The 14,558-nt window shown below is 64.2% G+C and overlaps 1 protein-coding gene across 2 annotated transcripts in view; it reads right to left on the reverse strand.

Annotated features, from left to right (window-relative positions):
* The window catches only part of DOK7 (docking protein 7), a 27,040-nt gene extending 13,516 nt beyond the window's left edge, over window positions 1-13,524 (reverse strand). Inside the window, exons 1-4 of one of the 2 annotated variants that reach the window (XM_012655054.1) lie at window positions 13,395-13,524; window positions 13,277-13,322; window positions 4,278-4,508; window positions 2,813-3,002 (exon numbers count right to left, since the gene is read on the reverse strand). In XM_012655054.1, coding sequence (XP_012510508.1) covers window positions 2,813-3,002; window positions 4,278-4,508; window positions 13,277-13,322; window positions 13,395-13,448 — 521 coding nt within the window. In that variant the 5' untranslated portion in view covers window positions 13,449-13,524. Of the gene's footprint in view, window positions 1-2,801; window positions 3,003-4,277; window positions 4,509-13,276; window positions 13,323-13,394 lie in introns of both variants that reach the window. The other variant, XM_012655053.1, reaches the window with a different exon arrangement.
* Between the last annotated feature and the right edge of the window lie 1,034 nt (window positions 13,525-14,558).

Consider the following 14,558-nt stretch of genomic DNA (forward strand, 5'->3'; position numbering starts at 1 on the left):
ACCTCCACACCCCCCAGGGCACCCCACCCCCAGCCATGCCCAGCGGCTTAGAGTCAGTGAAGAGCAACCTGGGTTCCTATCTGCTCTCTGCAAAGCCGGCCGTGGCCAGGCCGACGGGGAATGGTTCTGAGGTCCAGGGGCACCAGGCTGGGACCTGTCCCCAGGAAGGGAGAGAATGTGAACTCCATACACCCAAGACCTTCCAGGGCCGAGGACCCCAGCCCAGCTCTGTCCTCTAGGCTGAACGTGACCAGATCCACCCTGAGCCACCCCTGCCGTGGGTCCCAGAACCTGTGGCGAGGGTCCTGCAGTCAGAATTAGTTAAGGGTTGAGAGACACGATCACCCAGGGAGACCCTAAATCCAGTGACTGGTGTCCTTGTGAGGGATGGAAGAGGCGGAGACGGAGGCAGAGACACAACCACACTCCCACTCCGAGGAGCACCGGGGCCACCAGGGGCTGGGGGGCAGGAAGGACCCTCCCCTAGGGCCTCAGGGAGGCGTCAGCCATGGCAGCCCCAAGGTGCCAAAGCCCAGCACTCCCGGACCACACCGAACTGTGCTTTCTCGCCCAGAGGCCCAGGTCTGACCACAGGTGCAGCAGACGCCCATCCTTCCGGCCACCCAGCCGTGCGACCATTGTCTTGTCAAGGACGTCGCCGCTTGGCTGCAGCAGTTTGCCATGACAGTCTCAAAACCCGCTGGTGCAGTCTCATGCGGGGTCAGAGGCATGGGCCGGCCCAGCCCACCCCTCCTGCCCAGCCCACACCCCGTTTTCCAGCTGCCATGGGTCTGAGCGGGGCTGGAAGTTGTAGGGAGGACTGAGAATTCCCGAGAGTATCTGCGCTCCGGCCAGGGGCCCACAGTGGGCTGAGAATATTCGGCACCAAGCCCTGCATTTGGAGGCAGATTCTGCCAGGCTGGCCCCGGGTTCGTGGGATGGAGCTAATAGGACCTTGCTCAGAGCAGCACCAGGACAGCCCCGTGACGGTGTACCCTGGTTTTCTGAAACCTGGGGAAACACAACAGCAGCCTCTGCCTCTCCGGAGACTCGCAGCTCCAACTCCCAGAACTATTACGAGGGGACAAGGAGCCCACCCCACCAAGACACAGGGTTTTAAACTCTGAGGCCTCAGAGCAAAAACACAGTAGGCCCCATTCCACTGTGCCTGGGACAAAATAACCAGGTTTCCGAAGACAAGGGGGCACCTGCACCAGTGCCACCTGGCAGCCGCCTGCCTGCACCCAGCACTGCACAGAGGGAAAAGAGGACGTGGCTGCCCCTCCTCCGGGGCTCCGAGCAGCTCCAGGAGCCACAAATCCAGGGCACCATGGAGGGAGCGGAGGGAGCGGAGGGAGTGACTGCAGCTCCCACCCTCAGGGGACGCAGGAGAGGGAAGCTGAGTCACCCCGACCACACTACAGATCCCGACGCCCAGGTGCTGCACCTCTGGCCTGCCGAGGAAGAGGGGTCCGGGGCCCATCCAGTAGACAGGACCAGGGGCCCCGACAGGCGTCCCCAGCTGGCTAGGGCAGCAGCTGTGTGAACACACACACACTCACAAACCCCGGAGGACGCCAGGGCCCTTCACACTCTGGCTGTGGCCACCCGCCAGCTCCGGGGCCTGCGACTTCAAACCAGCCTCTGCCCCTCGAACCTCGCTGCACCTGCTTCGCGTGTTCGAGGCCCCAGCGGGAGCATGGCCGGCACCTCCGTACTCTGCTCTCATCAACGGTCTCCGCGAAGGGCAGCAGGGCAGCTCCTGCCACAAGGCCCACCAGGTTTGCTCCCAGTGCCTGGCATGGAGGGTGGGATGCAGCACCCAGACGGCCTGTGCTCCCCCCACCGGCCCTTTGGGGGATGAGGGCCCAGGTGGCCAGCATCCGGCATGACCCGCGCCCCTGCCTGCATCTGCCCAGCCAGACAGCGGGAGCCCCCCAGAGCCCCACGGTGTGCTGGGTGGGAGGGGCGGGGCCCAGCGTGAGGTGCGCACGCTGCCGTGGTCATCATGGCCCCATGTGACCCCCCAGGAAGCCACTCAGCCCACTGCGAGCTCCGGGCAGCCAGCGCAGACAAGCAGCTGCCCCTCTTGAGAGGGGAGCACAGGTCCACACAGCAGCCGGTGTGTCTACACCCCCCTCGGGAACAGTGGGTCCCAAAGAGCACCCCCAGGTCTCTGTGAAGGACCAGGGTGCTTTACCCCACTTCGCCCCGTGCAGCAGTCGGTCGCTGGCCACACTCCTGGACACTCGCTCTGGTTTCCACACTTGGCCAGGATGGGTCACAGGGCCTTCACATGCGTGAGGGACCCAGCCCACCCCCTTCCCCTGCTCAGCCACCTCACTGGTGACATCGGGGTGGCTTGAGGGGCCATGGAGGCTGGTGTGTCCATGAGAAATTCTTGGTCCACAAATGCGTTTCTCTCCGTGGGGCGCCTGCATGTCCTTGCTAAATGCATTTATTCTTTAGTTTTTTCTTTTCATTACATCTCAACGGCAGTGGCTCTGATGCTCTGTGACCTCAGCCACATGGCCATGAGCTGTGACAATGCTTGGAAGACCCCTCTTCGCATCCTGGGACAGGGAAGCCAAGAGGCAGCCCCGGGGCCAGACTCTAAGCTAAGCTCTGGGTTTTCCTGACTGCAGGCGTGGAGGGACACAACCCACCCTCCAGTGCAATCCCAGCGACGTGGGCCACGCGGGCAGCCAAGTGGGGTCGGTCGGCCCAGAGCCGACGGTGTGTGGGGGATGCCGAGAGCCTGGAGCTGCCCTGTCTCAGGTCCCCAGCACCTGCGTACTTACAGTACCCACACCTGGTCCCGCCTTCAAAGATGAATCCATTTGGCACGGCCCCGTAGCGCCGGAGGTCAGACAGCTTCCACTGCCCCATGACAGCTGGAGGGACGTCCCTCGCCAAGACGAGGACGTCATTGCAGAGGTGCAGGGTGGCCGGGCCGCTCTCCAGCTTGGTGCCTGGCGCCACCGTCACGTGGAACCTGTGCACTGAGGGGCCAGGTGGGAGCAAATGGGTGTCACAGGGAGTGAGGTGGGGGTTGGCCCCCCTGTGTGGCTGGGGGGGCACCCTGGTGTGGCGGGGGGTGGCACCCTGGTATGGCAGGGGTTGGGACCCTGGTGTGGCTGGGAAGTGGCCCCCCGTGTGGCTGGGGGTGGCCCCACCCTCAGCAGCTGTTCACAGCACGCTATGACACGAATAAGCAGCAATGGTGCAGCCTGGGGGTGCAGCCCCCGCCTCGGGTGGGGCCGTAGTTCCCTCCTCCCTCTCCTTCCAGGAGGTGCCCCGCCCAGCTCTCGAGGACAGGAAGACAGGAGGACAGGACGCTGAGGTACACGGGTCTGGGCTGCTATTCACAGCACCTACGCTGGGCTGGGGGAGCCCTCCTCCCACGCCTGCCGCCCAGGCAGCCATGTGGTCCCATTTCACAGATGAGGAAACTGAGGCTCAGGGAGGCCCAGCCTCTAGTCCCACACTGGCCTCAGGGACACTCAGGAAACCCTGGATCCTCCTCTGCCCAGTTCACTGTTCTCCTGACAATGAGACCACCCAGAGGTAGCCGGGCGCTGCCCTGGGTCCCTGTGGCCCTGTCCACGACCTCAGCGTGGCCTTTGCCTCTGAAGGCCCCTGAGAGGATGGTCGTGAGCACCATCTCATCCTCTCCCTTCTCTCTCCCAGTTCACCCCCTACCTCAGAAGGGGGTGCACACCAAGGGAGCCTGGCCCAGGAACAGAGGCAGAACCCATCCTGCTGACCTCCAGCCCCTGGTCCCAATCCTCCCACCCCCTGCTCCCAGCAGTGGCCTGGGGCACATCCTTGCAGGGAGTGGTCGGACCATGCACCTGCCCGTCCACCAGGCCACCCTGAGGGGCTGTGCGTGATGGCTCCCCGGAAGTGCACACTCCTCCCTGCCCTCCTGGCCTGCCAGGTGGCGGTGGGGGAGCTGCTGGCTCTGGCTCAGCATCCAGTGTGGGAAGCAAAAGACAGGGCTTGGGGAGAGCGCTGCCCTAAGAAGGCCACCAGCTCCGGCTAAAGGTTCTAACTAATGGGGTGGTTAGGGATGTCCTAAGGCCCCATGGACCCGAAGGCTCGCTGGTCCCAAACTCTCGCCCGAGCACCCCCAGGCAGGAGCTGGGCTCTCCCAACCTGAGCTTGGGGCTCAGTAAATGTTTGAAGACCCACTAATGTCCCATCACATCGGTGGGGACTCCAGGACGCCTAAGGAGGGAGGCCCTCACCTGGGATCCCTGCCCTGGGTCACTCACCCTCACCGAGTGCGTAGCGGATCCGGGCGTCCCAGGCACACATAGCCTCACGGCTGTCGAAGCCCAGCATGACGGCCTGGGACAGGCAGACGATGGCCAGCGTGTGGGCCAGGCCCTCGTACGGCAGGCCGGGCTCCAGGCCACAGATGTCCTCCAGGGTCAGGCTGCTGCGCTCCCGGAGGCCCTTGGCACGCTCCGACTTGTCCTTGTAGACCAGCATGAGCAGGCAGTCTGCACAGGTGGGAGCGCATCAGGACGCCAGCCCAGCCCGCCCGCCCGCCAGCCCGCGGCCTCGGCACCCCCAGCAGGCTACGGCACAGCCACAAAGAGACCCAGGTTGGAGGCACGACCCTGAGCAAGCCACCCAACCACGCCATGTCTCTGTTTGCTCGTGTGCCAAGCAGCACGATCCCCCTCCCTGCAAGACCACAGGCCGGGAGCGCGCAGCAAGCACAGACGCTTCACGGCTGCACCCTGCCCGCCTGGCTCTGGCCCCTGTGGCTGGGTCCTGGACTCCCCAGTGGACCCGCCCGGCCACACTAAGGGTTGCAGGAGCTCTAAGCAGTGTCTCGGGGTCCCAGGCATGGCACCCTGCCAGCGGCTATGGCCTCCCGCCTCAGTCCTACGCTGGCCCTGCCTGTGCCCACTCCCTGCCACGCCGGACCCACATCATGTGATGGCTCCTTGTTTGCAAATGTGGCCTGAGCTCCAGCCTGGGGGAGGAAGGAGTCACTGGGCTTCCCAGCCCCCCTTCCACCAAGCCACTGTCCAGTGTGGCAGGCCCGGGTCCCTTCCTCAGCTGCAGGGGACGGACCTGAGTCTCACCTCCTGGACCCTCCAGGGCAACTCAGGTCTCCGCCCCCAAGTTCCCATTTTCCAATGTCACTGTCTCTACACCATGGCAAAGCCAGCAACGAGCCCGGTACAATCCACTCAACCTGGAGTGCAGCTCAGACACAGCGCGGCACCAGCCCCAGCACGGCCCCGGGCACACACCTGGCCACTCGGGCGCACACCTGTGCATGGCAGGGCAGCTTGGCTGAGAGAACAGTCAAGATGACGTGAGGAGCTTCCTGGGCCTCTGGTATCAGCCCAGACTTGACAAACTGGTCTCCCCCAGCCCCTGCCGGCCCAGCAGGGGGCCCAGGACGCCAGCCTTTGCTGAGAGTGTAGGTCTGCAAACACCTAAACACACTTATGTGTGAGCCAACCCCACATCCTGCGCAAAGCTGCAGAAATCGAGTCCCCGTGCACACGTAGCAGGCGGAGGAAAATGCCCCGCAAAGGATGCCGGACGCGTCTCCCTCAAGCCTCTGCAAAGCCGGTGTCTGCTCTTCAAACAGGCCCAGCAAACCCATGTGAGAACCAAACTCCCAGATGAAATGGACTGAAACCCTAATTTTCCTGGTGGCACCCAGAACAGCCACAGCATTTTGCTTCCCTTCCTGGTCCCTCTGTCACACAGGGCCACAAAGTCACAGCCGTGGGAGCCCGAGGGGTCCTGCGCAGCCATCAAGGCACCTTCCTCCATGAGGAGCCAGAGGACAGACAGTTCTGGGGCCGCACATCTCCGTCGGACTCCTCAAGGCTGCCGCCCTGGCGGCACAAAGGCGGCCGAGGCGGTGCATGGGCCAGTGGTGGCCGCACGCAGTAGAACGTTACTCACACAGGGCCCATGGGGGCGGCACTGGGGCTTTCACCTCCTGTCTGAGAATTTGTCCGTAGGGTCTGAAACGCTTATGACTAGAAAACAGCTCAGGCACTCCCAATTTGAGAAAGGAACAGTCCAGAACCCACAGAAACCCAGCTGCCCGGCTGCGGGTTCCAGCACAATCTCTTCTGAGAGCAGCCTGGGAAGACGGCTCCTGGCGGGAGGGGAGGCCAGCCCGACAGAAATGAGCCAGACAGGTTGGCATAAATGCAATTTGCCACAGTGAAAAGGTCTCCCCCAAATGCCACCAGAGGACCGGAGGAACAAAAACGTAAGGGGCTGGCGGGAGCACAGGAAGACCTTCCACAGGGACAGGCAGCCACAGTGCGAGCCTCGCCACCCAAACTCTGCCACCACAGCCTGGTCCCCGGCCCTCTGTGGCAAGCTGTGCTTGGACAGCTGTGGGGGCAGGCCCAGGCCCCTCTGCCTCTGGGGGCCACAGCCACATGGAGACCACAAGGACAGTCCTGCCCCACACAGACCGCGCCACACCCCAGCCACACCGAGGGGCCTCCCAGGGGTGAGGCCCAACAGGAACCTCTGCCTGCCCTCCCAGCTGCCTGGGCTTGGACAGGCCCCTGGAGCTCTTGGCCTCAGTTTCCTCATCTGTGACATGGGGACAGGAGGACCCCCACCTGTGGTGATGCTGTGAAAACTGTGTGCAGGAAGGTGTATGGAGTTACATGTCTGCCCACGCCACCAGGTGGCAGTGCTGCTGGGCTGGCCCCCTGGATCTGGCCGTGTGTGCACAGAGGGGACCGCGCAACGCAGGACTTGCCCACGGTGCTCTGCAAGGGGCACACACTTGCCAACCAACCACCTGCCACCTTTCGCCTTGGCTTCCTGTGCTCCCTGGTGGGCTGATCACCCCAGAGCCCAGGCAGGGACCCTTTGCCTCCGAGGCCTGGCTCCATGGTTGTGGTGCCTCAGCCACACAGGCAGGCACCACCTCCTGCCTCTGCCGCCAGCCAGTCCGGGCCACTGCCCTGAAGCTGCTCATGTGGCGCTCGGTTTTGCCCTGGGCACCATCATCTGTCCCCATAGTGTCGCCCTCAGGCCAGGTGCCCCCATCTCCCTCCTGACTCACAGAAGGCCCTCGCCACTCACCCCAGACACACCGGCCACTCCCTCTGGGGCCACACGCCGGCCTGCCGGGCTCTGACCCCGCCAAGATGCTCTCCAGATTTCCAGAAAGGGCCCCCACCATACCCTTCAAGTCCAGCCCCACCCCCACAGTCTCTGGCTTTCCTGGGGCAGTTTCTACGTAGCAGTCTGGCCCCAAGAGCCCCCGCGGGGAGTGTGGAGCTCTTGATTTCAACCCCCTGTTGACCCCTTGATTTCAGATCTCTGACCTCCAGAACCGAAAGGATGAATTTCTACTGTTCCAAGCCCCCAGCCTGGGGTGCTGGCTCGACCTCCCACCTGACAGGGCTCCCCTCTCCACTCCTTGCAGCTGTTCCAGCCCCTCTCCTCGACACCCTATTTTGAAAGCCCACTCTGTAGCAAGTGCCGCAGCGCAAAGCTGCTGTGAGAAGGGGCACCGGAGAAGTGGAAACTCCAGGCAGGGGCCTGAGGCCACACCGGCAGGCGGGAGCATCGGCACAGAGTGCTGGGAGCGGAGCTGCAGTCTTCCTGGGACACAGCAGCCTGGCCTGGGGGACGCGGGACAGAGGGAAGCAGGAGCTGGCACCCAACAGGTGGCTCCCCCAGCGTCCGGGCCCAAAGCACTCCCTGCCGCACCCTCCCAGGAGGCCTGGTCGTTCGGAGGGTCTCCTGCCCAGTGACCAAGGTGGCACCATGGGCGTGCTGTGCCACCCCCACACATGGGGTGCCGCTGGGAGGCAGCCTGGCCAAGAGACCCTGTCTCCAGGCACAGGATTTGGAGTCATTTGCAAGATCTGGGGGCTCCTCAAAGGCAGAAAGCGCCACAAGGTAAAAGCCCAGGCAGAGGGGCCGCCGTGCTAGCAGGTGCACACTCGCACAGGCAGACACTCGCGCTCACACTCACTGCTAGGGCCTCATGTGCCCCCCCTAAATTCATGTGGTGAAGCCCTCACCCCCAAAGTGATGGTGACAGGAGGTGGGGCCTTCAGGAGGTGATTATAGGGGTGGAGCCCTAAGGAATGGGATTTGTGCCCTTATAAAAGAAGCCCCAGAGAGCTTCCTGCCCTTCCGCCGTGTGAGGACACACCGCGAGCCCCCGTCCATGAACCGGGAAGCAGGGCCTCGGCAGCCGCGGACCTGACTCACTCGGACTGGCAGCCTCCAGCACCATGGGACAGAAATGCCCCAGGCTGTGGTATTGCTAGAGCCACTCGAGCTAAGAGAGCCACAGACACGCACTCTTTCACACTCCACCAGCACAGGCCACACATTCACCCACACCCACATGCACACACACACGCACAAATGCTCACACTCCTCACATGGGCACATGCTCACATGTTCATGCACACACATGTACCTGCACGTTCTTACGTGCACACTCGCATGTGCAAGTACACACTCAGATGTGCATGGGTGCCCCAGCGGGGGACAGGGTGACCCCGGCTCAACCCCACATCTGGGCACCCATCTTCAGGCTCTCTGAGCCTCTGCTCTTCATCTGGGAGAGAGGCTAGGACACGCAGCCTGCACACAGCCCGGCCCGGCACGCAGTGGCCCCAGCAAACGCCATGCCCCGGTGAGCACAGAGTGCACCCAGCAGGGCCACAACCCAGGCCTGGGACAATTGGGGAGGCCCATGATCCAGTGCCATCATTAAATACTTGCAGGGACACGGAGCTGGACAGTAAGTCGCCCAGGCCCCGAGGCTCAGCCCACCCTGCCCTCCAGTAACTCCTGCCCTGCAGCCAGCAGCAGGTGGGGCTGGTGGATGTGCCCTGAGACAGGGAAAGGCAACAGACGGCGGCAACCAACATCAGGGCAAATCCCACCAGCCTTCAAGGGCGCTGAAAGACCCCCACTGGGCCCCTCAGAGCCGCCTCACCCCTCTGGCTCTGTCCCAGCCTGACCTGGTGTCCGCCAGCACTGAGCCCAGCTTGTTCTGCAAATGCCTACTGTGTGTTGCCTCTGTGAGCAGCCCAGGACCCGGGGGGCAAAGCCAGGCTCCCATGGGGCTGGCTCTATGAGCAGAGACGTCAGATGCACAGATGAGCCCACAGATAAGGAAAGCTGGGTGGGGACTGACTCTCCCAGGAGGGAACTGACCCTGCACAGCAGCCCCACAGGGAATAGCACTGTGTTAGAGGGAACAGCCAGTGCAAATACCCAGTGGCAGGGCAGCGTGGCCTCTGCAGGACCCAGAGGGCCAGGCCAGCCCGAGGAGGAGGGGGAGAGTGGCCCGAGGTGTGGGCAGGCTGCATCTGGTGGACCTGGTGATCGACGCAGAGAGCTCTGCTCCCAGGCAGCAGGGAACTCAAAGGCTCTGAGCAGAGAGGACCGGCCTGGCTCTGTTCGAAGCCCACCTTAGCTGCCATGTGGAGAATGGCCCTGGGCGGCAGTGGGAGCCTCGGAGGTGCTGCAGCTGTCCAGGAGGACACTCTGTGGCCACAGCTGGCTGGGGCCAAGGAACAGCCAAAGCTGTCATCTACTGGCTGGGACGGCGTGGTGGCCGGATGTAGCTGCAAGAAGCCGGCTATTGAGGAGGACTCCCCAGGTGTGGGCGGGATGGCTGGGGAGGGGCCTCTGAGGTGGGGGCCAGGATGGGAGGATCTCCTGGACACATGAGGCTGAGAAGCCCCCAGACAGCTCACAGTGACGCACACAGGCAGCTGGACGCAGGCGTCTGGAGATGTAAAAATAACTGCGGAGTCACGAGCACACAGCAGCTTCGGAGCCAGGCGGTCGGGAGAGCAGCTTCAGGCTTCTCGTGGGGAGGAGGAGGAGGGGATGCGACAAAAGGATGGCCGATGGGGCGGAGGCCCAGGGAAGCTGCAGGCTGGGAGGTGGGGAGAGTCCACACTGCTGGGCACAGAGGGAGGCCAGGGGAGCAGCCACGGGACTTGGCCCTTGGAGATCGCGGTGACCTTGAGGCGGTGCTCTCAGCAGAGTGGCATGGCAGAGCCTGAGGGGACCCTGCTGAGGGTTAGCAGCCTGAGTGCCACTGAGCAGCCGGAAGGAAACGCGTTTACAGTGCACCACCCGCCCCCCACCTGTGGGGGTGGGTGCAGGGGGCCCCGCCTGTGCACTGACACGGAAGGGAAGGCAAGGGCCAGGGCCAAGCCCTCTCACCCAACGCTCCGTTCACACTCCCGAGGGCCCTGCGAGTGGGCCAGGCAGGGACCGGCACGAGAGTCCAGCTGAGGATGAGGAAGCTCCAGGACAAGCGACAATCTCAGGCGCAGCTCGCGTGAGGGGAGCTGAGAGTTGAACCCTGGTGCTCAGATGTGCTGTCCTGAAACAGGCTACAGGAAGCTCAGCCCTATTCTGTGACATTTCCATGGGGACAGGAGAACTGGCTGCCCCCAGCACCTTGCCCAAAGCCCCAGCAGCTGAGATGTCATCCCCGATCCCGGGGAAGGAAACAGAGGCCCAAATAACCCAAAGCCAGGAGATGCCAACATAGGAAGGGACCTGTCTGGTCACCACCCCCCGAGACCCACATCCTCCAGAAATTCACCCCATGTTAGCAGGGCGGCTGAGCACAGCACAGGCCACATGGGCAGCTCTGGAGCTCACAGGCACGTGCCACAAGGCTCCCCGTTCCTGTGTGTGGGTGCAAGGCCTGTGCCGTTGCCGTGACCATGTGACAGGGACCCCCCCACAGGCAGGGCTCAACCCCACTGGGCCGCATGTGAGGGTGAGGCAGAGTCGGGGAATCCCTGCCCACCAGGACCTCAGCAGAGGATCCAACAGCAGCGATGGGGCAGACTAAGCTGATGTCTTCTCAGCCTGAGAGCAGGCGCTGCCCTTCCAGCCGGCCGGCAGGGGGAGGCAGGAAACCTGGGCTCTACCCCAACAGTCCCGTTCTTTGGGACTGATCCCTTGGGCTTCTGGGCCCCAGCCTCCTGCCTACAATGACTCCAAGGGCCCTGCCAGCTCCAGGACTCTGGTGGTCCGTCCAGCCACTCTCGTAGCCCTGGCTGCTCCCCAACCACCTCTGGGTGCCTGGCCAGTGGCTGCAGCCACCTCAGGGCGTCAGAGTGGTCCCCTCTCACCATCGCGAGCCTCGACACAGGAGAGGGAGAGAGGGGCCGAGACCAGAGCGGGCTTGCCTGGTCACCAGCAGTGAGCCCCAGCCAGGACTGGGCCCAGACTGTCCTCCTCTGGCGAGGGGACTCGGACACGCACTCTCCAGTCAGGACAGAGTTCGTGACCTCGAGGAACACAATCCTGGCAGAGCACCCTAGAGTCCCACACCGAGACGGAGGACCCCGCTTGGACTGGCCGTGCCGGGCAGTGCGGCCGGGGTGGCTCTGTCCCTTCCTACTGCCCAGCTTCTCCACCTCCCTCAGTGAGCACATCCCACCCATTAGGAACGTCCACGGCCTCGGAACATGCACTTGGATAAAGATGTTTTCCTTCGTTTGCTAACTAAACTCCACTGTGAGAGGAGTAAGTGCTCATGCTCCCCGTCCCTCCTGCCTCTGTGGGCCCTTCCGGAAGGAAATCGCCACGGTAACAAGAGCGAGCAAGAAAGCAGGGTTGGCCTCCCTCCCTCCCTCCCTCACACCAGGGCCAGAGAGCCGGGCGTCCACTCAAGGGCAGGGCTGCACCCCGCCCCGGGCCCATGCACAGAAAGGTGGGCTGAGGCACCAGGGCGAGAGACGCTGGGGTCAAGGCAGAGCTCCCAAGAGTCGGTGTTGGGGGGCTGCCACCCAGATTGGCTCAGGAGGGTCTGGAGGGGAGGGGAGGGGAGGGGAAGGGAGCTAGGGCCTCTGGCCAGGACAAGGTGAGGAGGTGGGCTTTGGGATGCTGCTCCCACCCAATCTGCTCATGTTATTGGCTCCTGGGCAACACTACAGGGTGTCAGATTCAGCCAGGGGGCTGCTGAAGTGATCAGCACACATTGGGTCCCAGGACAATGAGACAGTGGCTACAGGGCTCAGAATGGATGCAGGGGCACCTCCCACCCCGAGCCAACCCAGCCCCAGAGCCCCCTTCCAGGGAAGGCTCCGTCTCCCCAGACGCTTGTGGCCCCGGTTCTGATGCAAACGTGAGCACCTGCTTCTCAGCTGCCCCGTGGTTGACACGGGAGATGCTTGGTGACCACCAGGTTCATTCACAGACTTACAGGTTCCCTAGTGTGGGGGACCCCGACACACCCCACAGAGCAGAAGGACCCTCCCTCTCAGGCCCCTCTGCCTCTCAGGAAGCACTCTCTGATCCACACCCTAGGGTGCTCCTCTGGTGGGCACTGCTGCATGCCACCCTTGCCCTCTCCTGAGGCTCTGCACAAGTCCACACCGCTGTCCCCCCATGCACCCCCACCATGCAGCAGCCCACCTGCCCCCTGCCCAGCTGATCCATGCCTCTCCCCTCCTGTCCCTCAGCCTGGCTATGCCTCAGCTCCGACGCCACTTTCCTCTACCAGTACCCCCACTTGGCTCTGGACAGCACCCCCAGCCCCAGGGTCTGGGCATGAAGGACTGAGTGCAGAAACGCCTGGCCGTGGGGCCCAGGCAGGAAGTGACTTTGTCCACGGCCGTCTGGCATGGCAGCCCAAGCAGACAGCAGGGGTAACGGGGAAGGAGCCCCCTGTCCCCCACCCCCTCTTGCTGGGAGCTGACAGACACCCTGGCAGCCTGAGACAGCAGAACTCAAGACACCCACATCCCACATGGGGCCTGGCCAGCTCTGAGGCACCTGTCTCCTGAGGCAGCTGCAGGCTGCAGGCGCGGCCCTCCCCCTGCGCCCAGAGCTGTGGCCCAGACTGCCAAACTCGGGGGCTCCTCGCTGGCGTTCTCCCACGCTGGCCGCCTGGGGAAGGGGCTGGTCCCCCAGACAATGTGGATGTCCCTTCTTTCCTCCCCAGAAGCCACCCTCTGCTCCTGCTGCCTGGGATCCGCAACCAGAGGACTGCAGCGCCTGGGTCGGGGCGAGCGCCAGGACCCACCCACCCGTCCGCGCACCCAGAGTGCAGCTTTCTGGGGCGTCCCTGGCCACAGGACGCGGGCTCCCCCTCCGGGAGGGGCTTTGCGGGCCGGGCTGCGCCGCTCAGCGCTCGGCTCCCAGTCCCCGCTCTCCGGTTTCGGCTATTTCGGGCGCTGGGGCCCTCGCCTGCCCGGGCCCCGGGTCGCGCAGGGTCCGCCCGCCCGACCGCCGCCGGGCCCCCGCCCCCGCTCACCTGCCACCGGCGACGGCTTGCGCAGCACCAGCCACCTACTCTTCCACTGCGGGGACAGAGACAGCCGTGAGCCGCCGCCCGCGCCCCCGCCCGCCCCGCGCCCCCGCCGCGCCCCGACCTTCTTGCCGTCCCGCAGCTTGACCTGGCCCTCCACCAGCGCCGCCTCGGTCATCTTCGGTCATGGTTCCCGCCCGCCGCGCCCTCGCCACCGCCCCGCGCCCGAGCCCAGGGTCACTTTCAAAATAGCTACCCGAGGCCTGCGCCGGCCAGGAGGGCGGGCCGGGGCGGGGCGCGACACCGGGGACGCCAGACCGGGCGGGGCGCCGGGGTCTCCCGGCCTCTCCTTCGGGTGGGGCGCAACGTGGCCAGCTCCCCTCCCCGGTGGTGCTGTCTCAACGCCCCACCGTGGCCACCTGAGGCCACCCACCCCCTGGAGCAAGCCTGGCCCAGGGCGGAGCACTGGGCCCCCCCATGGGGGTGGCGCAGGGGTGGGTCTCTCCCAATAGCAAAGCAAAGGACGCAGCCTGGAGGGGCCCTTCCGGTTCCTGCGCACACGTCCCCAACTTTAAAGTTTGTCTTCAGCCAACCTGGCTTCACCCTCTAGCACCTGCCCCTCTCACCAGGCCAGGGTGTCACAAGACACCCCTGACTACAGGCAGCCCTGGCCCCGGACACCCCTGAGTCCTCAGGCTTCCTCTACACCCAGAGTTGGGGGCGCTGGGGGTCTGCAGGGTCTGTGCTGGTTACCTGTCCATTTGTCCACTTGTGTTCTCACTCATGTGTGGAGATCTTAGCAGCGTGGACCAGTGCAGGTGACTCCCTCATAGTCCACTCGGTGCCCCAGTTCTTCCCACCCCCAGCCTGGCACAGATGGGCACAGAGGGGCAGTGATGCTTCGTAAAGGACCTGCCAGGCAGCCCCTTCCCTGAGCTCTCTGAGTTTGACCCTGCAGCTCCAGGCTTGCTGTCCCCAGGGTCTGGCCTGGGCTGGAGATGCCAACCCCAGGTTCTTCTGGAGACCATGTGCTTCGGGGGCCTGGTAGGTCCATGCCTTGGCTGGTGGCCCCTTGTCTGTAACAGGCCTCCAACAGCCAGCACTTCAGCGGCAGCCCCGCAGATGCAGGAACAAGGCTGGGGATGAACCCAGCAAAATGAGCACCCTGGCCGAGCCGCGCAAGGCCCACCCAGGGAGGAGAGAGGCGAGCGTTACGGGAGCCCGCGTGAGTCTTCATTTCATTCCACGCAGACCCCCAGGCTGGGTTCCCTGTGCCTCATACAGAGAA

Source organism: Propithecus coquereli, unplaced genomic scaffold (genome assembly GCF_000956105.1).
Source record: "Propithecus coquereli isolate 6110/MARCELLA unplaced genomic scaffold, Pcoq_1.0 Scaffold459, whole genome shotgun sequence".
NCBI classification, from domain to species: Eukaryota; Metazoa; Chordata; class Mammalia; order Primates; family Indriidae; genus Propithecus; species Propithecus coquereli.